General features: G+C 40.9%; 2 protein-coding genes across 4 annotated transcripts; one reads left to right on the top strand and one right to left on the bottom strand.

Moving 5' to 3' along the window:
- The first annotated feature begins 743 nt into the window (after window positions 1-743).
- ccdc28b (coiled-coil domain containing 28B) lies at window positions 744-6,438 on the top strand. 3 transcript variants are annotated; one of them, XM_080870607.1, is made up of 6 exons: window positions 744-1,027; window positions 2,086-2,387; window positions 2,695-2,864; window positions 3,098-3,313; window positions 4,935-4,957; window positions 5,084-6,438. In XM_080870607.1, exons 2-4 carry the CDS (start codon window positions 2,152-2,154, stop codon window positions 3,295-3,297), a joined length of 606 nt encoding a protein of 201 aa, XP_080726733.1. In that variant the 5' UTR covers window positions 744-1,027; window positions 2,086-2,151; the 3' UTR covers window positions 3,298-3,313; window positions 4,935-4,957; window positions 5,084-6,438. The 3 variants fall into 3 exon arrangements, with proteins under 3 accessions (XP_080726733.1, XP_080726732.1, XP_080726731.1); XM_080870606.1 differs by having other exon boundaries at window positions 756-1,011; window positions 3,098-3,252; XM_080870605.1 differs by having other exon boundaries at window positions 758-1,027; window positions 3,098-3,252.
- togaram1 (TOG array regulator of axonemal microtubules 1) lies at window positions 6,329-23,937 on the bottom strand. Its single transcript, XM_080870603.1, has 23 exons — window positions 23,631-23,937; window positions 21,910-23,092; window positions 19,717-19,777; window positions 17,064-17,192; window positions 16,634-16,897; window positions 16,239-16,516; window positions 15,878-16,098; window positions 15,164-15,264; window positions 14,898-15,062; window positions 14,722-14,790; window positions 13,633-13,796; window positions 13,019-13,181; window positions 11,239-11,466; window positions 10,727-10,850; window positions 10,524-10,629; window positions 10,009-10,244; window positions 9,740-9,898; window positions 9,209-9,335; window positions 8,997-9,112; window positions 8,700-8,883; window positions 8,360-8,579; window positions 8,186-8,272; window positions 6,329-8,095 (listed from the first exon to the last, which is right to left on the bottom strand). Exons 2-23 carry the CDS (start codon window positions 22,942-22,944, stop codon window positions 7,842-7,844), a joined length of 4,491 nt encoding a protein of 1,496 aa, XP_080726729.1. The 5' UTR covers window positions 22,945-23,092; window positions 23,631-23,937; the 3' UTR covers window positions 6,329-7,841.
- Window positions 23,938-25,183: the final 1,246 nt, after the last annotated feature.

Raw genomic sequence — 25,183 nt, 5'->3', positions numbered from 1 at the left:
TGTTCCAGCTGGTTGAGCTCAGGCTGAGATGTCCCAATGCCATCGTGCTTCTTCTGTTGCAAGATCCCACATTTCCCTATTTTGTGGCATTGTCAGTTTAATTTACTGAGCAGTAAGAGAAACATTGCATTGCATTCATACAACAACCGAATCTTTTTGTTAACAAACAGACGCATACCACATCCTGCATCCTTTCCTCTGGTTCTGCACACACAGGCAGCTTGGAGTGACAACAAGAAAAAAGGTCCAGCATAAGGACATTACTTCTGCCTGAAATTCAGGTCAACTTATAAGCTTTTTTTTTTCTCAGTCATGTTGCTAGTTTGCATCTAAAATGAAAGTGAGGTGTGTGGACAAGCTATCTTCACAAATTCTTGTTGTGTTTAACATCCGTTGGGAAAGAAATAATAATACTTTTCATACAAAGGCTAAAAATTCTCCTCATCTGTAAACTGAGGAGAAAAAAAAAGCACAAAATCCCCCCTCCCCCAACGGATCAAACTCCCATCCCATCCATCAAAACCCCACGCCCATGGCCACAGGGAAAGTCAAAAAAGCGTGGAAATTCCTTGCTTACATCCTGCATATACTGACACTGCAACACGTCAGTGGTGTTAGCAAAAGATGAACACTGGCGTCCCCGTGTGGCCTTGTTCTGTAGCACCCTCGGAGCCTTAATGGAGCAGTAAGTAGGATGTTTACAAAGAGCCATCCTCAGGCGGTGCACAGCAGCATCCTGCCAGTCAGTAACCTGCGTGAACAGTCGCTCCTCCCCCCGTGGCGCACGGCCGGGTGGACTGGCCCTTTAAGAAGGAATAAAAACGACAGCTGAGCTCCGCACGAGCCAAGCGCGGCATCGACGCTCTTTACCTTTCATCGGTAAAAACACCGGGGCTGTACGGATCGTTCCACTGTATTACATTTCTTTTTAACATCAGGATTCATATGAAGTGGACTTTTAAATCCTAGGAGGAGAAATGCGAGCCGGCGCCCTGTCGGCGTTGCTCTCTGGTGCGTAATTGATTCGGTAAGTCTTATTTGTGTCATCAGCAGATGATGCGTTCCCTTTACGCGTATCCTTTCACGGAACTGAACCCGGTGGCGCAGCGACCCGCAGTCCGCTTAATTGTTCTTTACTCGGGAGAATAATTCTCCCGCTAAAAGCAGAATTTCAGCGCAGAAAGTTGCCATTGTGTATTACCGTAGTGGCCATCTTTGGCTCCTACTTTGAACAGAGGCTGGCGCAGTGTTCACCAGATAACTGCTGTCACAACAGAGATTGCATTCATTGTAATGAGAGAGCGCGATAAATCCAAGGCAAGACCACCATAAAATGTAACTAAGCAACGACAAACACGGACACTGCTGTAACAGTTTCACGACGCTGAAAACCGACACGAGCTCGTGTCTTTTAATGCTAATGCGCCTCTGTAAAAATCATAATTCATAAAATATTTAGACTGAATGCATGTATTGACTGACGCATTAAATTCTAATGGCCTTTAATGTCTTTATCGCACAGTGTTAGTCCATAACGCGCCACAAGAATGGAGAACACAGACTTTCATTGAGCCTTTTGTATAAAAGTTATGTTTATTTCGGATGATAGCGTATTGTTTTATAGGCTCTTGGTGCAATAGAGTACATTTCCTTGTTAAAGTGCGTTCCTTGATTTCTTCATCACTCACGCAGGCTTAGTTTAGTTAGTTAGGTTTAGTTAAAAAATGTACGCCATCCAGTTTAGTTCACACATATTTTCCTAACCTTATTCCACTTTCAATATCTTCAAAGTCTCCAGTTTCACCTTTTTTTTTTTTTTAAACACCAAGGAAGCAAAACCATTAATTATCTATCGAATAAATCCTATACAGGAAATATGTGCCTATATATTTCTTATCAAATTATAAATAGTGGAGGAACTGTTTGTTTTGGATTTTACTGTAATCACCTGGGGATGCTGTTAAGCCAGTTAAAGCTTCCCTAAACATGCAGAGGGGAGCATTCTGGGCTGCAGCACTAATTTTGGCACAATGACAATCCTCCACAGGCTGCTGCTTTTCAAACTTCCTACCGTTGTCGTTTCAGGACTTCCTGCACACCAGCCAGGCTGCACCTCAGGGAGCTTCTCCTAATAGAACTAAGTAAATAACAATGGAAGACAAGCGCAAGAAGCGAAGCCCAAAAGTGTCCCTCCCCCAACCGCCTCCACCGCCCATCAACCCCCGCAAGCTCTCCGTCCTGCCTGCCAGCAAAAGTGCCACCTTCTCCCTCGGCCTGCCGCAGCCTCCCTCCCCCAAGAACAGGGGCAAGTATAAAAGGTCCATAGGCGCACCGGGACAGCCCAAAGACGTGTTCGCAGCGGTCGTTGCTCCACCAAAGATCACCAGGTTTGTGTCTTAATGACCTACCAGGACTGCACCGCTTTGTGGGGCAGACAGCATGTGTATGTTCAGGGATAATGGTGTTTCACAGTCAAAATAAGAAAGAAATGGTTTAATGCATCAGGTTTTCCTCCAAGACCAGCAATAAAATAACTCACTAAGACAACGCTGTGTTTCACCTGCATTTGATGATACAGCAGGATACAGATTTGGTTCGTCCGGGTGTTGTTTTTGTTTTGCTTGTTTTTTAAATGTTGTCATATGTTAACAAAAATAAATAGTTGCAATGTTATCTTGTTGTTTTTCCTGTCAGACCCCACAGGGAGAAGCCCAGGGCCCCCCAGCCAGCAGGGCCCAGTAAAGTAATCCAGTCGTCCCCCCTGCAGCACTCCTTCCTCACAGATGTCTCAGATGTGAGAGAGATGGAGGGAGGCCTACTCAACCTCCTCAATGACTTCCACTCAGGCAAACTGCAAGCTTTTGGTAAGGTAACCTGATAAGATGCCCCCCCCCCAGGAGAGTATTCTGTTACTGGCTGAAAATAAAGGCGAGTGAAAAGTGGCTGTGTTACATGAATCAGGCTGAAATCAAATACACGCTGTGCTATTTTTTAACGCCTCTGCTGCCATGGAAATACTTTTGACTTTGATGTAATCACAAGACAAGACACACTGCGCCATCAGATTCAGGTCTGGTTTAACCTGTCTGATTTCCAGGTAAAGTATGCTCCTTTGAGCAGCTCGAACACGTGCGGGAGATGCAGGAAAAGCTGGCACGACTGCACTTCAGCCTTGACAGCCATGTGGAGGAGCTTTCCGAGGACCAGAGGAAATGTGCCTCCGACCACAACCTGGAACACCTGCTCTGCAACGTAAGCATGAATCCCAGTGGCAGCAGCTTTTTAAAGTGGACATGAAACACCACATGTACAGGTATTAAGGCTAGTTTACATCACGGAGCTCTACTCTGAAAAACCGCTATAGATTTAACACCATCTGTAGAGCTGGATTTAAGAAATAAGTGTTTAAAGGTTTTAGAGCACATGTAGCACCATCTTGTGCCTGTACAGAATGTGATCTCACTGGGTTGGCTAGTTGGCCAGAGCCGTTAATTCGGGGTCATGCCAGGTTTCAGAATTCACTGGATCATAAAACCCTTCAAGCAGTTTCATTGTGTGCTGATAACATACAGACTACTTTTTTACCTTCTTACCCTTTAAAAAAAACCCAAAACAAGGTCCACTGGAGTGAATGGAGATTACACAAGTCTTCCACGCAACAGCTGTGGTTCCTGCTAATAGACTTGCATTAATCTGTGTTACCTAACTAGTCTAACATTGTCCCGTTTGATTTTTCCTCATCGGGTCAGGTGTACAGACCAATCAGCTGGCAGAGCCGACGCCCACAGGATGTGAATGGCACTATTTTATGTTATCCTGAAGTGTGATTTAACTCCCAGTATTCACAGAGTTAAGTTTGTCTTTTCCCAGGCACACCTGGGAAGATACTTTCTTACTCCTTCATTTACATTTATTTACATATTTCCTCAGAGGCTCCTGTTTTCATTGGTTAGTATCTATTTTTCCTGTGGACATGCTGATGGATGTTAGGATTTCCAATTGTGCTTTGGTAAGAAACTTAGTTATGTGTATGTTGATAACTGTTTGGCTGTGCTTGGGAACAGAAAGACTTAACCTGATGATAATAACTGGGTTTCAAATCTCACCATAAAGCTCCATAAAATGGTGTCAAGGCTTGTACTCCTTAGTTGAGCTGTAATGTTAGGTGGCTGTACATTTTATAGTGTGTTTTTCTTTTTTTTTGAGCGATATGATTTCTGGAGGGAGACATTCAGATGCTTTTTGTTTTTTTTTTTCCCCCCCCACATGAGAAGGCTGTGACGAAAGGGAAGGTTTGTAGAGCTAATATCTCCACAATTGGGCATCTCAAACAAACAAAAACCTTTTGATAAACGGTACTATAGACTGAAGGAAAATGTGAATTTTTTTTATTTGGACAAACCAATGAATTTAAATCCTGTTACTATAATTTTCCACATGAAATTCAGTTTTGCTGAACTGTTGGCTCGTTTAAAAAGGGAAAAAAAAAGCTCTCGTACAGTGATGTGCCATCTAAGGATGTCTTGACAGTTTCTATTGTTAGTTTGTTGTGTGGCTCCTACTGTAGTTACCCACGCTATGCTCACTGCGGGAAGCTGCAGTGCTCTGTGACTGAGGTGAGAAAAACCCTTCAACTCATTTACAGACACTGCTGCCAGGAATACTCTGGCTTCTAGCTGAAGCCAGAGTGGATAATTGGGCCTCAGAGCAGATGGGCTATGAAGCAACTTTACTTTGTATCGAAGCTTAACGTTTGCTTCTGGAAACACTGCAGTCGATGATGAGAGCGTAACTCAAATATTGATCTGAAATGCACAGGCTGTTATGTAACATGATCCCACAGTGAGATTACTGCCAGGTACTAGCGCTTCACTTTCTATTTTTGGCTTTGTTTTCAATAACCCTCTCTCCTGTTTGCTCCTTTGTTTCTGCAGCTTGAAGAGCTCAGCACCTCAATGTATCCTTTTCTTAGCTCAAATGCATATTTGTTTATGGGAATTGCCCCGACAGTCCAGGAGCGGATGCTGGATTTGAATGTGTTTTCAGTCCTTCTGTGGTGAATCCTTAATGTGTGCACGTTCAGACAAAAGCTCCACTTGGCTGAGAATCAGGACCTGCCCAAGACATCTGGTCCCTGACAGAATGAGGTGTTCGGGATGGCAACCACACACTCGTCTAACGTGGAATCGATCCAGCTGCCTTAGTAACAGGATGGAAAGATCAACGGGAGGAGGGGCTCGTTTTTTCCATTTGGTCAGTGAAGCTGAGGGAACAAAGCAAGGACTCGAGAGCAGCAGAGCATTAACTGAACACTGTCAAAATCATGAACCGCTCTCATTCATAACACAAAAGGAACTTGATGGTTAACTGATCAGGAATCTGTGAGAATATCCTGTATGTTAACTTTCCCTTGGCTTTAGTTTTTAGTTACATAATTTTAAGAAAGAAGTCAATCCAGGTGAGTGAACTCATTGGCTCTGTTTTTTTTCATGCCAAAAAGCACATTTAACGAGACTTCGAAATATTTATACTGTTTCTTTTGTTGTATGTATATGCCTAATCTGTGACATATTCCATCTAACTGTATGCATCCATAAGCAAAGGTAAGGAATCTGCACATTCAAGTAGCAAACGCATTCGGCCCTTTTGACAGCACCACTGTGGCTAGCTCTGAAGTTTAAAGGGAGTTTTGCTCTTATTCTGAAAGCACTCCCTCATTTTTATATCTTTGCTAAAGGTTTGCTATTGGAAAACACTGGACGTGGAAAACTAAATGTTTATTTTCTGTGTATATTGCTGATATCAAGTTTGAATTATGTGCAGTTTAGTTGCTGTATTGGACAGGATTACCTTTAGGTTTTCTTTTTTCTTTAAAAAAAATAAAATTACCGTAAAACAACAGTAGCAGCATCCCTCCAAGCACAAGCTAGTTCACCCTGCTGCTGAAATGCTAGAAAATCACGTACCATTAAATGAAGGTCAAACAGTAGCTTGTTCAGTCTTACAAGGACCGCACATGCGTAGTGTTTTGCAGCTAGCATACATTTCTAAACAGTGCTATTTCAAAATGGCAGCTACTTTGATATAAAGGTTCGGTGATTATGATTTGTGTTTTATTAAATTACAAACCCAAGAGTGTACTTTGGATGTCATGTTTAATCATGACCATAGAATTACAGAGATATTAGTGTTCACTGTTAAACATGAGAGCATTTTTGAAGCAACGCTCCCCCCTTTTTTGTTTTTTTCCCCCCAAAATCGTGTGCTAAGCCTACCTCTTTTCAAGCCTTTGATCAGTCCTCTTTCAAGGATTCTTCACAGCCAGACATTTGTTTTGTTTTTTACAAATGAAGTGTAGTCATCAGAAGGCTAGTTATGGTTAGCTTTTACTAAGAATGTCATGAATGAAGCATAAGGAATTAAAAAAGAACACCTGAAGCTTGTGTTTCCAGTAACTCCGCCTATTAATAAAGCTATATTAGATTACCTAAGATTAATAATGTGTGTTTAATGGACAGAAGTCATCTTTCAATTTTTAAAATGATCCATGTTTGTGATTAGCGAGTTAATCCTTCCACCCCATTTTCAGTCTTTGAATGACGCACGCTGAAGTTGGTTTTACAGAAATAAAACAGTTTATTCATATATCTTCTTGCTCTTGTTCACAAACAAGTTCAGTTATAATTTAACAATAGATGAGTTAAAAGGCTACTTGAAGACTGGCACTATACTGAGACAATATCAGACCTGGGCTGTGACTATTTCTCAGGCAAATGAAGAGGTAAAATTTTTCCCTTCTCAGAGTTCGAGACCAACCTTCCTCTACAAGTCCACGTACACATAAATCAACAGTTTTGATCTGCCAGTAAATTTTGGTCATGCAAAAAGAGACATAGTACCAACTCAGCACATTATATATGACTTTTAAACCATTACACAAGAGATAAATTATAACTGTACCGTCATACAGCAAACATATAGAATAAGCTAATACTGTGCAAATACACATTTGAGCTGTACAAAAGTATTTTTGTACTATGCTTGTTAATCTCAGTTCAAAAATCTCCAACTACATAAAGATATTTTAAAAATATCACATCACATCTGATGAAACAGCAAAAATATACAACTTTCAGGTCCCTGTGTTCTTCCTCTTCTTTTTGTGCATTTTAATTTTACATTCTGCAATAGTGTCTCTGATTTGTCTACAGCAGCGGTCCCCAACCCCCGGGCCTCGGACCGGTACCGGTCCGTGAGTCGTTTGGTACCGGGCCGCGAGAGTTGAGGCTCAGGTGTGAAATGTTTGGTTTTCAGGGTTTTTATCGGTTTTCAGCGTTATTTTGTTATCGTTTTTATCGTTAACTCGGTTTTCCTGGGTCTTTTCACGTGTGTTATGAATAAATTCTCTTTTTTTCGGTACCGGTACTAGTTTTATTTTGTTGTATTTATCCGCGACACCTTAAAGGCCGGTCCGTGAAAATATTGTCGGGCATAAACCGGTCCGTGGCGCAAAACAGGTTGGAGACCGCTGGTCTACAGTACATGTAGAGTTTATGGAAAAACAAAAACAAAACAACGACAATGAGCTACTTTCAAAGTGCAAAGAGAGCAGGTTGGACATGTGAAAGACCTGATGCCATTATGTTACAGCCATCCATGCTTCTGTACCAGACGGAATCTCACTGAGATAAGAATAAGAGCTCCAACTTCTTAAGGACTTTCTCTATGTTTATATAAAAGTGCAGGCACTATAAGAAATGATAATGCAACATCTTCAAGTAAGATCAGTTTTAATGCTGTCCCTCTTTCGACATTTGGTTCTGTTTGGAGCCTGCTTTACCTTACGATAAGGTCCTCAGGATATCATTTAGACTTTCATGGACATTGGCAGGCTGGGAGGCGGCACACTCGCTCAGGCTTGGCCCCATCTGGGCATAAAGGGCTTGGCACAGGTTGGCGGTAGCACCCCTTACGCTGCCGCCCCGGCCATGAATGGTGCCGCTGTGGGTAGAGGTGCCCAAGAGGTGCCAGAGCAAGGGCAGCACTTTCTGCTCGACCATCTGGGGCTTACGAGGGTAGAGCTCTGTCACAAGATCTAAATATAGAAGATAAGAAGCAATACACTGCATTTAGATACATCAAAGCAGAAGCTGATTACAGTGCCGAACTAGGACACCAGACATACCTGCGACCTTTTCGATAAGGTTCACCTTTGCCTTCCCGCTTAAAAACTGAGCCTTGGCGCAAAAAGGCTGAAGGAGAAGTATGTTGTCTGTAGCAGGCAAAAAAATGGAAGTCAAATTAAAGCAATTTTTTTAACCAAAACTTTCTCCTCTATTTTAATGCTCAAAGTAAGTACCTATATTTAAGATGAGTGCATTAATAGCTCCAATAGCAGCAGAGCAGATGGCATTGCTCTTTGAGTTGAGGTGATTGTCCACGATTGCTGGGACCAGGATGTTGACCACTTGGGACAGCTTGTCCTTTAACAAGTGGATGATTTTCTGTAAAGACTCCAGGGCATACAAGTTGACCTTGCTGTTGGACTCCTGCAGCCTGGCTCTGAAGGCATCAAACACCTAGAATTAGGGAGATCAGAAAGTGAAGGATAAACACTTTGTCATTATAATGAAAAGACCACAATGTACATAAAGACATGCTAAATTGATTTGGAGAAAAAAAATAAATAAATTACTAACCGGGAATATACTGTTGATAACCATGTTTGGGTTGTTTTGGCAGTCAGCCACTAGCTGGTCGATGCCTTTGATCCTCTCTCTGAAGTCCTTTGAAGCCAGCAGATCCGAGATCTGCTTGATGTACTCAGTCTTGTCTGCAAAACTCTGTGTCTGAGATCTACAGCTGTAATGGCTGTGAGACTCCCTGTATATAAAATGCATCACAATTCACGTGTTTTCCATATGTATTACACATTTGTGAAAAATAAATTTTCCTTAATGGGCTACTCTGGTGCATTGGTTGATATCTACACCCACCTGTTGGTCTGGTTGAGTGGCTCTCTGTTGAGCGATGAGGCTCTGACTGTACCGCTGCCCGGGAGGGAACGTCTGCCTCGGGCTGACTGAGTATCTTGAGGCATCTCACCAAGACCCTAACCCCCCCCAACAATCTCAGAGTTAGATGCCTATATTTAACTTCCAGCCAAAATACCAATTTTCCTGTAAACATAAACAGAAAGAAACAGTACCTTTGTCTTTAGAGTGAAGATGGTGTCTCTGACAGTCTGCAGGTCTTTCGTAGGGATGTATTTCTCCAGGATCTTTTCAAATTCTGGGTGGGAAGACAGGGACAGCAGCATTCGACGGCCAAAGTACCTTTGAGGGGAGAAGGTGTAATATTATCTCATTTGTTAAAGTGGCACTTTGGATTTGCAGTCCAAAAGCAACAGAAAAGCATTTCTAAACATATTTTAATGAAATGCAAGGTAATTACAGTACAGTGACACCAAAAGAAATAGTGTCAACAATAACAAATCAATTCCAGCAAAACCAAAAGTAGATTTGGATTGTACTATATCCTTTTGATGGTCTAAAGACTTTTAAAATGTCTCAAATTTGACATTTTCTGACTGTTATCTGTTATTGCTGAATGCTTTTCATTGGCAATACATAAAAATATAATCTCACCGTTCAAGCAAATATGAACAAGTTGTAAAGAAGTTAAAACACAAAAATTAAATGAATTAATATGAAAGTTTTTTTGTTGTTTTTTTACATACCTAACTTCTTGTGAGGAGTCTTGTGCGAGTTTGACCACGGCAGGTAAAATTCTGTCAGTGAGATCTTTAGCCCCAGAAAGGAGACGTGCAGCACCAACCTTCTCAACCAAATTAGCCAGATGTTGAGCCATACATTTCCTCACTACTGCATTAAGGTGACTATCAGCAGAGGAGGAAATCAATTCAGCAATCAAAGCTTAAATTATGTAGTGATCCAAACAGAGAAGAAGCAAACAAACAACAAAGAGCTGTCCTGTGTGTAATCTAACCTGAGTCCTCCAGTAAGTAAAGCATTGATGCTTCGAGTAGGGGTGCAGTGCTGCACCATGCAATCCAGTGCTGCATCTACATCCTGCCTAATGAAGGCATTACTCTCCCCAGCCTTCTGCAGTAAAGCTTTAACTGTCCCCTCTAGCTCCTGGTCCATCGCTCGCTGAAGGTGTGTGTACAGGTCACCCAGGGTACACACGGCAACCCTGGACACACCCGACCGCAGGTTCTTCACCTAAATAAGATTAACAATATTAGTGCTTAAGGTATAAGAAGAGTAAATGAGCACTGATTACATATTCAAGATATCTATTTGACCAAAAAAAAAAAAATCTACAATGGGAATTTAGCAAAATGTCAAGCAATTATAGCTGAGACTATATATAATTATGAAGCAAAACTATTAAGACACAGAGAAATTAAATAGAATTGCAAAACTGGAACAGCAGAGTCAAACACCGCCATGCATAGATTCCGAAAATTAAGTGGGATTGTTATTAAAAAATGATATTACCTCTTGAATGAGAGATAGGCAAACATCATGAAGCCGAGCCTGAAGTGTATCTGAGTGATAGTGTGCAAGAGAGCGCAGGAATGTCAGTCCTTCAATCTTCTTCTCCCTACATTCGAAAATAACAACGCACAAAGGGTAATAATTTTACTCTGTGGTCCACATTGAAAGAGATGCTTAAGGATGATGGATTGATTATTTCTCACCAGTCTTCAGAGTTCAGCAGATTGAAGCTTTGCACCAGCGCCAGCTCGGGTTTGGAAAACGGACACAGCTCTGCAGGATCTGAGAGATTTTTCCTGTGCCCCAAACTGCCAGGGGACAGCTCATCTAAATGGCCCATTAAACACCACACAACACACAGATTCAGTCTCATGTTACATCTCAATCAGGCTGAAAACAAGCGCTCTGTGTGTGTGTGTGTGTGTGTGTGTGTGTGTGTGTGTGTGTGTGTGTGTGTGTCGGTGCATTAACAGCAGGTTGTCAAAACAAAGTATTGAAGCACATTACCCAGAGCAAACATCTTATTCACCCATTCTCTGATGGTCCCAGAGGTTTAATTAATTAATGTTCCAACATTTTCTATAAACAAAGGCCTGTTATAGCAATGGTTTGTATCATTATAATGTTACTGAGTGTCGTTAAACAGGGACAATAACTTTCTGTGTGCAACAAAGATTATGCAGCATGTAGTAAAAGGTTTTTAAGATCAACTCACCTGAACTGTGGGACAGTGAAGGACGGGTTCTGCTCAGGCTAGGTGCCCTCCTAAGACGGGACACATTTTTAGGGTTGGGTGGAACTGTAGGGGGGCTGGGCTGGTGGGGTGGAGTGAAGCACTTAATTGGGCTTTGGGGTCCTTGGGGAGTGTCAGGACTGGTGACAAGAGACTCATCAGAGACAGGGTCTGCTTTAGATGTCACTGTGCTGCCGTTCATATGCAGATCTGCAACAGAGAAGAATAACGTTTGAATCACCAGACACAAAAATTTGAACTTTTTACACATGCAAAATATAACATAACAAATCTGTTAAAGTGACAGGCTTCTGTAATTCAGGCACACAGGAAACTTACCACCTACATTAGTGGTTGAAAGCAGCACTGCTGAGCAAAAGGCTTTTTTTCTTCTTTATTATTAAAAACATCTAAACTAGTTAAGTGTGTCCCTCGTGTGAGAGAACAAGTAGTACCCCTCGTACACTAGCTTTGAGAGAGCGCTCTCTTCTGGACTGAGAATAAAATGAATCCTGGGAAAACTTCTTAATGTCATTTAAAAAACAACAACAACAACAACAACAACAACAACAACAACAACAGCACTAGTGAGTTAAAAGTGCTACATGCATGTTATTGTTTTTAGTTCTTTTCCCAATTTGTGCATTAAAGTAATAATATCATTATTGTGATTCATACTGTGACAGGTCTATAGATAACTCACACTTTCAACAAAACACTTTGTTGTGCACATGCCTGGGCTTCTACATGCTATGAAATTTGTGTGTGTGTGCGCGCAAGCGTGTGTGGCCTCCACAATGATCCGTCATCATCCAATGTGAGAAAACAGAAGATGCTGGTTTAAATTAGAGCTAACTGTGAGTGGGCACTTGAAGACACTCATTTATCATCATCATAATTTTTCCCCACCAGGAGTTTTTGATGGAGAAACTCTGCTGTGTGTGGGCAGGAAACAATGAAGAGTGGAAGAGAGGCAAGTGAGACATTTTGCACTTGTAAAAACAGACTGCACGAGTCTGTACTGCAGGTCTAAGGTAAAACAGTACAGTTGGCAAACTTTATGAGTCAACGATGTTTTAGCTCTTTAACTGCCATCCGTCCACTTTAATTATGTTGTTTTATGTCAATGTTTAAAGATCTCTTTATGTTGGTAATAAGAAATTCCCGGCATGCTCCACTGAGCTTTGTGTGGTTGAGCCACACATTTTGCATTACATTGGGTGGATACCTCCACCCTAACAGCTGCACATTAACCTTCTCTGCTCCCCTTGCCCTGTTGGGGATGCGCCATCAGTCATCTGAAATCCCACAGGGGGATGTGATGGGATGATCGGACTGTGGAGCAAATTAACACTAACACATGCTGTTTACTCCTTAGGCCATTGTGCAAAACAGTTATGTTGTTTTGTGAGTTCAGTATGCCCAAGGGTGCAGCGGACACAAAGCTGACGTGTATAGATTAATAAAGAAAAGTGCTATATGAGATAGTTATAAAATACTTAAAGCTATCTGCAAAGATGGATTTTTTTAACCATAACATTTATTTATTTTAAAGAAATTAAAGGTTAAAATTAAATCTATCTTCTGTCACAAAAATGCATCACATTTGTTAAATACAAAATAAAAGGCATTTATGATGAGGGATAAATGTTAAGCCAAAAAAAATAAAAAATAAAAAAAAGGTCTTATTGTGAGAAATGTGCTTTTTATTTTTTTTAAATAAAAAAGCAGAGATTTATAAGTTTCAAAAACTTTCTCTTGCCTTTAATGACTAATGCTCCATTTTCCTCTGTTGGTGAATCAGACAGCATCTTCCTGACACGGTAGCGAATCTGATCTGTTGAATACTGCCCTTGACTTATCGGGCCATCTTGTTGATCCAGCCTGTTCTTATCCCGGCCAAATCTTGCATTTTTTATCCTCTCCTGCGCAACCAGAAAACAAAACAAAAGCACACACAGGGTCAGATTCTGCTAACCGGAAGCTTGAGATTATGAACTACGGAGCTGTGTCAATACCAAGTTTTCACTACATATGGTTGATTCTGATATTATCTTTTTTTTTTTTTTTTTTTTTTTTTATATACAATATAGATATATAGTTTTTGTTTAATTTGAAATTAACATTTTAACTTAAAATGTGTTTTGTCTCTCTTCTGACAATTAATTAGGGGTGTATTAAGCAGAGAGTCAAAACACACACGCACAAAAAACATTGACATTATCAGAATAAGAATACTTTATTAATCCCAAAGTAAATGATGCCATATGTTATATCGTATATTCAATATAAACATGGCATCAGTATTTACTATTTAAACATCACAGTAATATATAGCAACACTCTTCATCCACCGCTGAACAGAGTGTGACTAACCTTAACCTCTTCTGGACGTGGGATGATATCACTGTCTTGGTGACTGCCAGACACAGCGTTGCTGTGGATGCCCACTGAGGGATCAGTGGGGGGTTTGAACGATAAGTGCTCAAGTGGCAAGAGAACTCCTGGATGGCTGGAGGACACTGCAGTGCCAAGCATGCCTAATAAGCATGAGGGAATAAGATGACTAATCTTTTAGCGGTTTAACTGTGATCATGCAGGAACAAGCAAGTTTATATTTATAAGCTTTATTTAAAAATACATCCAGAAAGCAGCTGTAATTTATAGCTAGTTGAAAACGTGTAGTTTAAAAAAAAAACGGATGGGAGAAATAAAAGATATGTTGTTGAGTCCTTTATTTAAAAAAAAAAAAAAAAAAAAAAAAAAAAACCAAGAGCAGCACTGAGCTACATCAGCTTAGTAACACAGCAAAAGCCTGGACAATCAAATGATAACTTGTATCCTTTACAGATCTGAAACTTACCTCTGCCAAGTCAAAGGAGCTTGCAAAGAAAAGCGTCTGGACTTCTTTAAGTTACTTGAAGACGTTTCACCTCTCATCCGAGAAGCTTCTTCAGTTCTAAGGTCAAATGGTGGAGAGTCCCAGATATAACCTAGTGGGAGTTTCCCCCCACAGGGGGACAAAAGGACCCCCTGATGATCCTCTAATCGCCTGAGCCAAGGTGTAAAACTGGGTGTGGGTCCCAATCAGCCAGAGTTTCGGATGAGTTCATTGTGAAACCTGGCCCCACCTTATCATGCGAATTCCTGAGATCAGATGGCCCAGGATGTGAGTGGGTGTTAAACTCACCCGATACTCTGGCTGATTGTGACCCACACCCAGTTTTACACCTTGGCTCAGGCGATTAGAGGATCATCAGGGGGTCCTTTTGTCCCTCTGTGGGGGGAAACTCCCACTAGGTTTATATCTGGGACTCTCCACCATTTGACCTTAGAACTGAAGAAGCTTCTCGGATGAGAGGTGAAACGTCTTCAAGTAACTTAAAGAAGTCCAGACGCCTTTTTTTGCAAGCTCCTTTGACTACGATGACCTGGATGACTGAGAACCTTCATAGACATACTTACCTCTGCCAACTACTCCTTCAGACATGTCTGTGCCTGGTGATTTCCTACTGCTGCTGTGACTATGGGATCCTGAACATCAAAAGAGATAAATAATGAGATTTAATTATTTAAGCACACAAAATGCTATTAGAAGGTATATCCAATATAGCACTCTGTTCTCATCGATGCTAGCTGACCTTTGGGATGCTTCTGAGCTTTTAAAGATTCGTGAAAAGCTGGTCTGACCAATGGAGGGGATGGTACCGTTTTCTCTTCGGCAGTTTTGATTATGCCATTGGAGTACGTAACTCTCTGTCCAACCACACCCACCTTAGATGAGAATTCATCTCCCTGGGACAACACTTGGGAAAAAACAGAAAACAAAAATGTAAATAAATAAAATAATATAAAAAAGACACACGGCAATGCATCAACTGGGAAAAACCTTTCTCTCCTTTACTACCTTGAAGGCTGCTGAAGTCCGAGGACACAGAAGACCTCAGTTTTGCAGAAGGCACTCTTGCAATGCGAGGTTTCATTCCTGCAGAGGCAGAGTTTCCAGGGCTGGTGACAGTTGTGACAAGTGAGAAGTGATCATGAGAAACTGCCTACCATTCAACACATCATCAGAGAACACCTAAAGACTACAAAGTCAGAGCTTCTTAAAACTGTCAACATGATTAAACACAACAGGCAACATATCCCATATCCCAACACAAGGTCATCTTTATTAATAAACAAACATCTCCCTGTTACATTTAATATAAAAGATCACTTCACATCTTACCGGTTACTTTTTTGTCTCTGGATTTCACTCTATAACTAATGGCTTTTTTGTTGTATTTGCTCTATTTTCCGTTGTAAATTTTAAAAATGAAGTAAAATACATTTTTTTAATTAATTCTGCTCCCTTGTTGGTATTTTGATTATAGTAGAAGGGTTCACCAAGAATAAGTATGTGGCTAACAGTTAAAACCGATGCTTCAAATATACTTCCCACTTTATACCCCTGTCCCACTGTCTTTTTTTTTAAATTATGTATGTATTTGCAGTATATGGAGGTGACTTTTATCTTGTGTATTAACATAATTTCAGACCAACACAGTCAAACTACATGAAAATGTGAGGCAACATCATAAGCAATACATGCCAAATGCAGAAAATCTGGATATTTTACCTTTTCATGCCATTAAAGCTGGAGTTTGCAACTGAGCTCAGACTAGAAAGTCCACTTTCACTAGTCGAGCTGGTAAGCACTGGAGAAGTGTTTGACAGCGAGTCTAGACCCAAGTCCACCTTCACAGCTGAGTCAGGACTGTCTGGATCTGGACTACTAAGGCTCGCTTTGGCCCGCTTCTTGGCAGCGCTGTTGCGTAGTGAGCGCAGGGAGTTGAGCATCTGTGGACAAGTTACAAAGCTAATAGGAACTCATAGAGGCTTGATTTTTCATTTTACTTCAACTGCCTGTTCATGCAGGGCCCTTCTTGATGGCTGATTATAAACAACATCCAGTATATAAAATAGAGAATTGTGCTGACCTCCTGCATGTCCAGAGGATCATCTTCTTGAAGATCATCCACACCACTGAGGCCACCAGGGTCCACATTAAGGGTCTTTTCTAACTGCTGATTCAGAGGGCTTCCTGAGGCATTGGATCTCTGGCCATTAATGGAATGGATGTGCTCTGTTGGAGGGATTACTGGTGAGACGGAGAAGGTACCTCTGGGACTGCTCAGTGCCCGTCTGAATGATGACGTGGAAGAATTCATGAGGGAGGCACAAAGAGGTCTGGGAGAGCGTCTGCTAGAGAAGTCATCTGGGACAGGATAGTAACCCGAAAACCCCCCCACAAAGGTAAAAAATAAATAAAAAAATTTTCAGCATCACAAACAAACACATATGAAATGAAGTCTCTTTTTTCCAACTAGATTACCTTTTGCAGCACTCGCTGTCTCTCTCCAGGGGCTGGTTTCTCGCTGTTGGGGGCTGTTGTCCTTCTTGTTAGGCCAGGTGTTGGACATAGAGAGGGAGGAGTCTGCATGACGGCGGGATGGGGTTGGGGTAAGCATGCCCCCTGGGAGCGTAGCCAGTGGGTATGAGGGAAGAAGAAAGGAGCTGGATGTAGTAGGGTTTGAGGGGAGGGAAAATGTTCGCTCAACGCTGGGGTTCCTCGAGAGCAGACGTCCTTTGGGTGCCACTGTCAGACATTACATTCACTCATCAGACCCATGAAAAACTGTATAAGGACACTAAATGGTTAATGCCACTTTAAGTGTACTTTCAAGATTTTACTCAAATTTTATTCAAAATAAATCAATAAAAAGAACTTTAAATGTAAAAATATTTTTGAAATAACTCCATACCAACATCTGGGTCAGAGAAGTTTGTGGTTTTAAAGATATCAGGTTCTAAGTTGAGGCTTCCACTTCTCCTGAGATGCGCAGGAGACTCCCTCCTTCGGGAGGCCTGGGGTTTTCGGGGCTCCGTTGAACCTAGACACAAAGTATATTTCCACATTTTCACTAAAAACAGAAACGCTAAAAAGTAGTTACTAAAATGACAGCAATAAAAAACCCTAATAATGCCTATTATGAAAAGGTTTATCAACAAAGTCCTATAAAGTTTTTTTTAAAATTTGAGAATTCGATCCTTTAGCTAAGATGTTTTAGTTTCTGAACAGCTCAGAAAACAAACAAACATGAAAAGCAAGTTAAAAAAAGGGAATGGAAAAAAAAAAAAATCACTGATAAATGTGTTTTCCATTCAGCTGGTAAACTCTGGACTGGAGAGTTGCGGCTTGATTCCACTCTCACCTGTGAGCAAAGGTAAGCCGCACCAGCTGCCATAGAAACTGCACATTTACACAGTGACGTTACGCAAGAGTGGGAAGTTTTAGCTAAACACACTATTGACTTGTATTGGGTGTTAAAGAGGTCACTACATTTCAATATTTCAGGCACATGTCCAAACTTGTTACCTTTTTTTAGGATTACCACTAGCATGTCCCTACCTTACAAAAACATGGTGCAGCAGTATTGGAAATGAGTCTAATCTCTTTAATCAACAATAAAGCAAGCCACAATAACTTTGATGCTGCTATTTTTACTGCCCGCGTCCATCCTGAAAATTATCATGCTACCTTTAACCCGCTGAAGTAAGTTTGATACGTTCCAACCAAGCTTCAGCTCAAAATACAGCACAGGTCCTTCATTCTCTTTCAGTGTCAGTAACTGCTTTTAAACTAAATGAACAGCTGCTGTCGATGCCCCTTTCTGTGGGACTGCTGTACCAACCAATAGCCGTACTAACCAACAGTGAATTAGCATGACATTTTGTTCCAGTCTCTGTTGGGATCTGGCAGAAGTGTTGGTCATGTCGACACGCTTTCATTTTATACAGGGAGTGCAGAATTATTAGGCAAATGAGTATTTTGTCCACATCATCCTCTTCATGCATGTTGTCTTACTCCAAGCTGTATAGGCTCGAAAGCCTACTACCAATTAAGCATATTCGGTGATGTGCATCTCTGTAATGAGAAGGGGTGTGGTCTAATGACATCAACACCCTATATCAGGTGTGCATAATTATTAGGCAACGTCCTTTCCTTTGGCAAAATGGGTCAAAAGAAGGACTTGACAGGCTCAGAAAAGTCAAAAATAGTGAGATATCTTGCAGAGGGATGCAGCAGTCTCAAAATTGCAAAGCTTCTGAAGCGTGATCATCGAACAATCAAGCGTTTCATTCAAAATAGTCAACAGGGTCGCAAGAAGCGTGTGGAAAAACCAAGGCGCCAAATAACTGCCCATGAACTGAGAAAAGTCAAGCGTGCAGCTGCCAAGATGCCACTTGCCACCAGTTTGGCCATATTTCAGAGCTGCAACATCACTGGAGTGCCCAAAAGCACAAGGTGTGCAATACTCAGAGACATGGCCAAGGTAAGAAAGGCTGAAAGACGACCACCACTGAACAAGACACACAAGCTGAAACGTCAAGACTGGGCCAAGAAATATCTCAAGACTGGTTTTTCTAAGGTTTTATGGACTGATGAAATGAGAGTGAGTCTTGATGGGCCAGATGGATGGGCCCGTGGCTGGATTGGTAAAGGGCAGAGAGCTCCAGTGCCACTCAGACGCCAGCAAGGTGGAGGTGACGTACTGGTTTGGGCTGGTATCATCAAAGATGAGCTTGTGGGGCCTTTTCGGGTTGAGGATGGAGTCAAGCTCAACTCCCAGTCCTACTGCCAGTTTCTGGAAGACACCTTCTTCAAGCAGTGGTACAGGAAGAAGTCTGCATCCTTCAAGAAAACATGATTTTCATGCAGGACAATGCTCCATCACACGCGTCCAAGTACTCCACAGCGTGGCTGGCAAGAAAGGGTATAAAAGAAGAAGAACTAATGACATGGCCTCCTTGTTCACCTGATCTGAACCCCATTGAGAACCTGTGGTCCATCATCAAATGTGAGATTTACAAGGAGGGAAAACAGTACACCTCTCTGAACAGTGTCTGGGAGGCTGTGGTTGCTGCTGCACGCAATGTTGATGGTGAACAGATCAAAACACTGACAGAATCCATGGATGGCAGGCTTTTGAGTGTCCTTGCAAAGAAAGGTGGCTATATTGGTCGCTGATTTGTTTTTGTTTTGTTTTTGAATGTCAGAAATGTATATTTGTGAATGTGGAGATGTTATATTGGTTTCACTGGTAAAAATAAGTAATTGAAATGGGTATATATTTGTTTTTTGTTAAGTTGCCTAATAATTATGCACAGTAATAGTCACCTGCACACACAGATATCCCCCTAAAATAGCTAAAACTAAAAACAAACTAAAAACTACTTCCAAAAACATTCAGCTTTGATATTAATGAGTTTTTTGGGTTCATTGAGAACATGGTTGTTGTTCAATAATAACATTATTCCTCAAAAATACAACTTGCCTAATAATTCTGCACTCCCTGTATAATCTGACTGGTATGCAGTCAGATTATATAAAGAGAAGAAAGTTTTGGTACTTACTAAAACTGGGTATGTAGGTTTCTGGCTTCCTGGACAAAGAAAGAGTGTCCCCATTTGACCCCTGTGAAAGAATGTACAATTATTTCTTTAAATGGTAAACATTAAGTATAAAAGGTAAAACAAGTGTCATAAAAACAAGTGCTGCTGTCTGATAATCATCTCTGGGGTTTCAACAGGGAAGCATTCACAGTTCAGCACATCTTTTTTCAGCCACAGTTGACAGTTCTAGCAATTCTAGGCCAATTATGAGACTCGCACATACTCTGCCACTTCACATTGTGCTTTTCCTTGTGTGAAATTGAAAAATAACTCCATCAAAAACACAGACACACACTAGATCACTAAATGCTTTCCTCCTGCAGAGAAAAGCATTTAGTGATGTCCATAGGTTCCAAGCTTTGAGCAGACACTGACATGCTAAACCTTTTATAACTATAGTCTGTCCAGTTATTTCTGATCCTGCTAAAATGACTGTGGAAAAAAATGTTTGTAATTCCTAAAGGATGAAGTCTACACTGCCAACTTGATTGCTTCATTTCAAATACACTGTGGTGGGTTGGAGAGGGAAAAAAAATTACAAAAATGATGAACCTTGTCCAAAGGCTAACTATAACGGGGACCTCAATGTAATGTCATTCACTCAACAAAGGGACGCAGGAGATATTTAGTCAGCTGGAAACATCCTGCTTACGGTCTTTCTGCTACTCTAAAGTTTAATTTGGTGTATGATGTCCACTGTTCACATTTAAGTTTTAAGGTCACAACGCAACCTTAGAAAGATGAATAAAGACTGCTTTGTTTTTTGTGTGTTTTTTTTGTATTTCAACCACTCAGATAAAACAGTGAGGCTGAAATTAGTTCCGCTGCCTATAATCTGATCAGCACTCATAGCAGAGCACTTGGCATGATTGCAATCAACAGTGGAGCAGGCAATAGGCCATGTTTTGCAAGCATAACTCTGTGTTATTACCAATTATGTTTCACGATCACTTCAGTAACTGCGCTATCTGGTAATGGGGTTGCTGGGAAACAGACACTGCTGTAAACGCAAGGTTTCTCGAATACAGGCTCTGAGCTGGATATTAGTTCCCAGAACAAAACACAGTCAATTGATAACTAATTTTAGAAAAAGCCAGGGGATTATTAAAATAAAGCTGGTAATGGCTTAATAAGTTCTTGTAGTTTGTTAGGTTACAAATGACATGTTCTCCTTTCCTTCCTTCAAACAGGTTGAGAGCTACTGTCGCAAGACTTGTACTTGAAACTGGGCGCTCATCCTTGCAGCAATGGTGTCACTATACAGGAAAAATGAGTCATCTACTGTATTTCCTACAGGAATAGTACCAGTGAGAGTCTATCCATTTATCCGTGGTTATAAAGAACTAAGAGCCAAATTAATTCACCGATCTTAGTCTATTTTCATACTCCAAGTCTTGGAAAACATTATTTTCTTCAAAGAGCAAAAAAACAAAAAAAAAAAAAGGGGGGGGGGGGGGTGTTAAGGCAGTTCTAAAAGAAGACGTGTGCAAGGATGTATTAAAAAAAACGTACAAAATGACACACAGAAGCAAAACCCTTTCTGCTGCTGCTCTTTATCACATACTGCATCATGAGAGCTATATCTATATTTAGGCTTTGTCCTCAAAACTGTCTCTGAAGAAAAAGCCACCTCTAAAATGTCTTATAAATCTTTGGAAGGCTGCCTCTAGTTATCACTCATCTCACTAAAAAAATACTGGTTTCTGATAATGCAAACATTTATGTTATCTGCAAGCTAAGCATGAGTAAAATAAGACAGACAACAAGGACAAAAATAACCACTCCTTTCATGTAGTGACTGCAGTTACTGGCTCATTGGGGGAGAAATCAACATGAACTGCTTTGATACTCAGTAGTTTAAAGGAAAATATTAAAAATATTCCTTTGTTTAGGCAGTCAACAGATGAGCAATCATGCCCTAATGTGCAAAACTGAAATTTGCTTCATTAATATGAGTCAAAATCATCTGTTATTGGGGAAAATTAACTGGCGATAAATCAGATAATTCCTCTAAACTATGTCTTATTTTGACATGGTGAGAGAGAAAAAGCAAACAGGTATTTAAAAACAGATGCTAAATCATTGCAAGTTATCCAAATGGCATAATTATCATAAAAGATTATTGAGATTATCCCCAGTGTTGATGAGCTCCACCTGTTCAGTGCACTTTCCGTTGGGTGTACTGCATTGCTGTTGGTCATTCTCAGTGGACGAGAAGCTCGACATCTCCCAGGGTAGTTTGTTCTTTCCTTTGCCCGCGCTGACAATCCTCCTTTGAAGTGGAAGGTCATCGGTGAGGGAGCCTAAGCTGCCATAGCCATATAATCTGTCACAGTCTGGTTCTGTTCTGTGGCTCCTGGCACTACTTATCCGCCCTCCATTCAACACCCAGTCTAAATCAGCTCCAGAACCATACTGTGGTGAGCACCGCTGGCCCGATTTGGGCACCACCAAGCCGTACTCCACTATACCTTCCGAGGAGAGTTTTGGAAGTATGTGCCTTGCTCGTCTTGCCTGTACAGCTGCCATCAGACCTTCTGCATCCTCATTCAGTTCAACCATGTCAACAGCTTCCATGAGAGACGGCTTTCTCCGTGCATCAAGGCAATGGTCAAAAACAGCAAACAGCTCGAGGGCGGCATGTCGGACCCTCCTTTTGCTGTCTGCCAGGTATGGCGCAACCTCAAAGCAAAGCTTGGGGATGCTGAAATCTTTCCTAGGATGAGTGAGCATAGCTGCCATAATGATGTTAAGGACATCTTCCCGAACCCTGGAATTCTTGTGTTTCAAGTGGCCAATTACAAGATCCAATACTTGCTGGGGTGGAATAGTTTTCATCAGCTGTCGAAACACATTCAGGTATTCATTCCTGGTGACAGTGCGAGTATCCCCTAAAGCCTTTAGGGCGACTAAGACTATATGTTTGAAATATTTGTCTACAGCTGTATCTAGCTTCCGAATTAACAAGTTTAAAACTTGCAAGGTGCCAGAAAACACCTTAAAATTACTATCGTCGAGAAGTCGCGGGAGAAAATTTATAAACGCCTCAATGCCAGCAGAAGGGACTGACTTAATGTCCACTTCTGAGAGGATGTGTTTGAGCTCCTCCACCCCATTTGTGCGATTCTGGTAATTCTTCACATCCAGAAGCTGCTCCTGTAACTCCTGGGTGATCAATCCAGGTATCATTATTGGTACTCTTTTGGTGGATTTGGTCAAATTTTAGAATCCAAGGAAGCAAACACAATCCTGCAAGGACAGTAATGCTCCTCCTCTTTACTTGGTGCTTTCATCCTGAGTGGTTGATGATGGAAAAACCACAGTCCCGTTTGTCAAGCTGTGAATGCAAAATATAGAGAATATAGAGAATTAACAGTCAAGAAAGGGCTTAGCGGTGCCTGTAACACCGCATTAAAATATTTAGCAAGGCAGAGCAACATAACGGTGTATGTTTTTAGCGAGAGTCTCCTAGTGCTCCAGATCGATCACCATGATACGGTAGATAAGGGCGAAGGAACACAACCACTTGTGGCTCTTGGAAACGTAGTTACCACAAAAATGGTTACGACAACCTTTACGTTTGTATGTTACATTATTTCTGCTTTTTTAAATAACTAGTTAGGCTTTGGAAGTGTGTCGATTGGAGCTTTAGCCTGTTATTTGCTACAAAGTAATGCCTTCAATTGACTTACAATTAAACGTTGATCACACGTTACCGCTAAGCAGCCTAATTAGCGAAGCTACAGAGAATCTTAGCTTACTACAACACCACTGAAATGGTGCTAAGCTAACTCGCTGCTCCGCTATTTTTTTCCGCCGTTGTATGCTCTGTGTGGCTGGGCTAGCAAAGTTAGAAAAACAGCAAGAAAACAGACCTTGCATTTTCTCCCGGTCCTCTTCGGCAACGCTGGGCGACCCTGTGTGATATTTCGTCGTCCAAATTTCCATGACATACTGCGGACGCTACAGTTCTCTAAGTGCAGACATTTCCCTGGCTGTTTTAGCTGACGTCTGGAGTGTTGAATGTTTGGAAGCTACAGAGGTATTCACCTCGAGAAGAGCCCCCCTCCCACCCCGTTACTTCACACACCGAAGCTGCAAAATGGCGAATACATGTCGCAAACTAACTGAGTGCTTCCATGGAGACGCGAGCACCAGGCTCCTCCAGGCGGCATCGTCGTCACGGAGCTGCAGCCCAGACTGAGACGTTACAAGGAATCTGAGGTTAAGACTCAAAATAGACGGTGATTATAAATGTGATTATGTGATGCGGGAAAATCAAAGTATTTTACATCTAGTTTTCTTCACTGTATATATTCAGCACGTTTTGGAGTTATGTAACTTCCTGACAAAAGTTTAATGTCCATATTTATGTAAATAAAATTTAAAAATTAAACAATACGTTATGGCATGAATATAAAGTGCTGCATTGTGTTACATATAGCACACACCCATGTTGGCATAAAATGTAACTCTAAAATAACATTTTAAGTTATTTATCCAGTTATTTTCTGGTCTCTTTGTTGAACACTAAAACACACACGCACACACACATTCACACATATTACAGGTATACTTTCTTTTCTTGGTATTTATTTATCACTGTGTAAAAGAATGTTTACTATTTCATTTTTTTTGTATTCACAAAAATTTAAACTAAACTAAAAATGAAAATGTATAGAAGTTTCTTTATTCTAAATATGGACTATTTTATGCCCCATAACATGTCAGTTATAACTGCTGGTGAGTCGACGTTATTGTTATGCAAATCTATCATGAACTGATAAATGGCGAGGCACTGGTATAAACTAGACTACACAGATTATTAATAACATAATAACAAATAGATTATTATATAAGGTAGCTTTAAAAAGCTATCATCTTAAGTTTTTCTGATATTATCTTGTACCTTAAAAAAACTAATCAGTGGAAAATTGTCAGGGCTCTGGGCTGTATTTCTAGTGTTTTTAAATTGTGACTTTATGTATATTTCATTTTAATAAGAAAAAAACTTGCTGTTAAGCTCACAAGTCTTTGCAATAAAACAGCATTCTTCCAAATATTTTTTTAATCAAATCCCAAAATAGAAATATGAATTGAGAGTGTATACAATCACTGGTCCTGGCACTTTTTTTGTTTGTTTTTTGTCTTTTGGCAAAGATAAATATTCCACATAGAAAAACACATCATGTTGTGAACTTAGTCAGCAGCCAACACCCTTTCCTCCTCTTCTCTGGCCCCTTGCACACACACACAGAAGTTACAATACAATTCATGAAGAGGTCTGATACAAGGATATTTTATTTCTCAAAAACTCGTAAAAACCAAGTAAGCTTCTTCTTGGTAGTCATCTTTAGTAACAACGTTGAGCTAAAGGGCACATGATTCCTTTAAAAAAACATACATTGTCTTCCCAACACAAGAGAAC

Source organism: Rhamphochromis sp. 'chilingali' (genome assembly GCF_963969265.1).
Source record: "Rhamphochromis sp. 'chilingali' genome assembly, chromosome: 21".
Classification (NCBI taxonomy): domain Eukaryota; kingdom Metazoa; phylum Chordata; class Actinopteri; order Cichliformes; family Cichlidae; genus Rhamphochromis; species Rhamphochromis sp. 'chilingali'.
The sequence above is the reverse complement of the archived record's forward strand: the minus strand, read 5'-3'. Positions and strand labels throughout refer to the sequence as shown.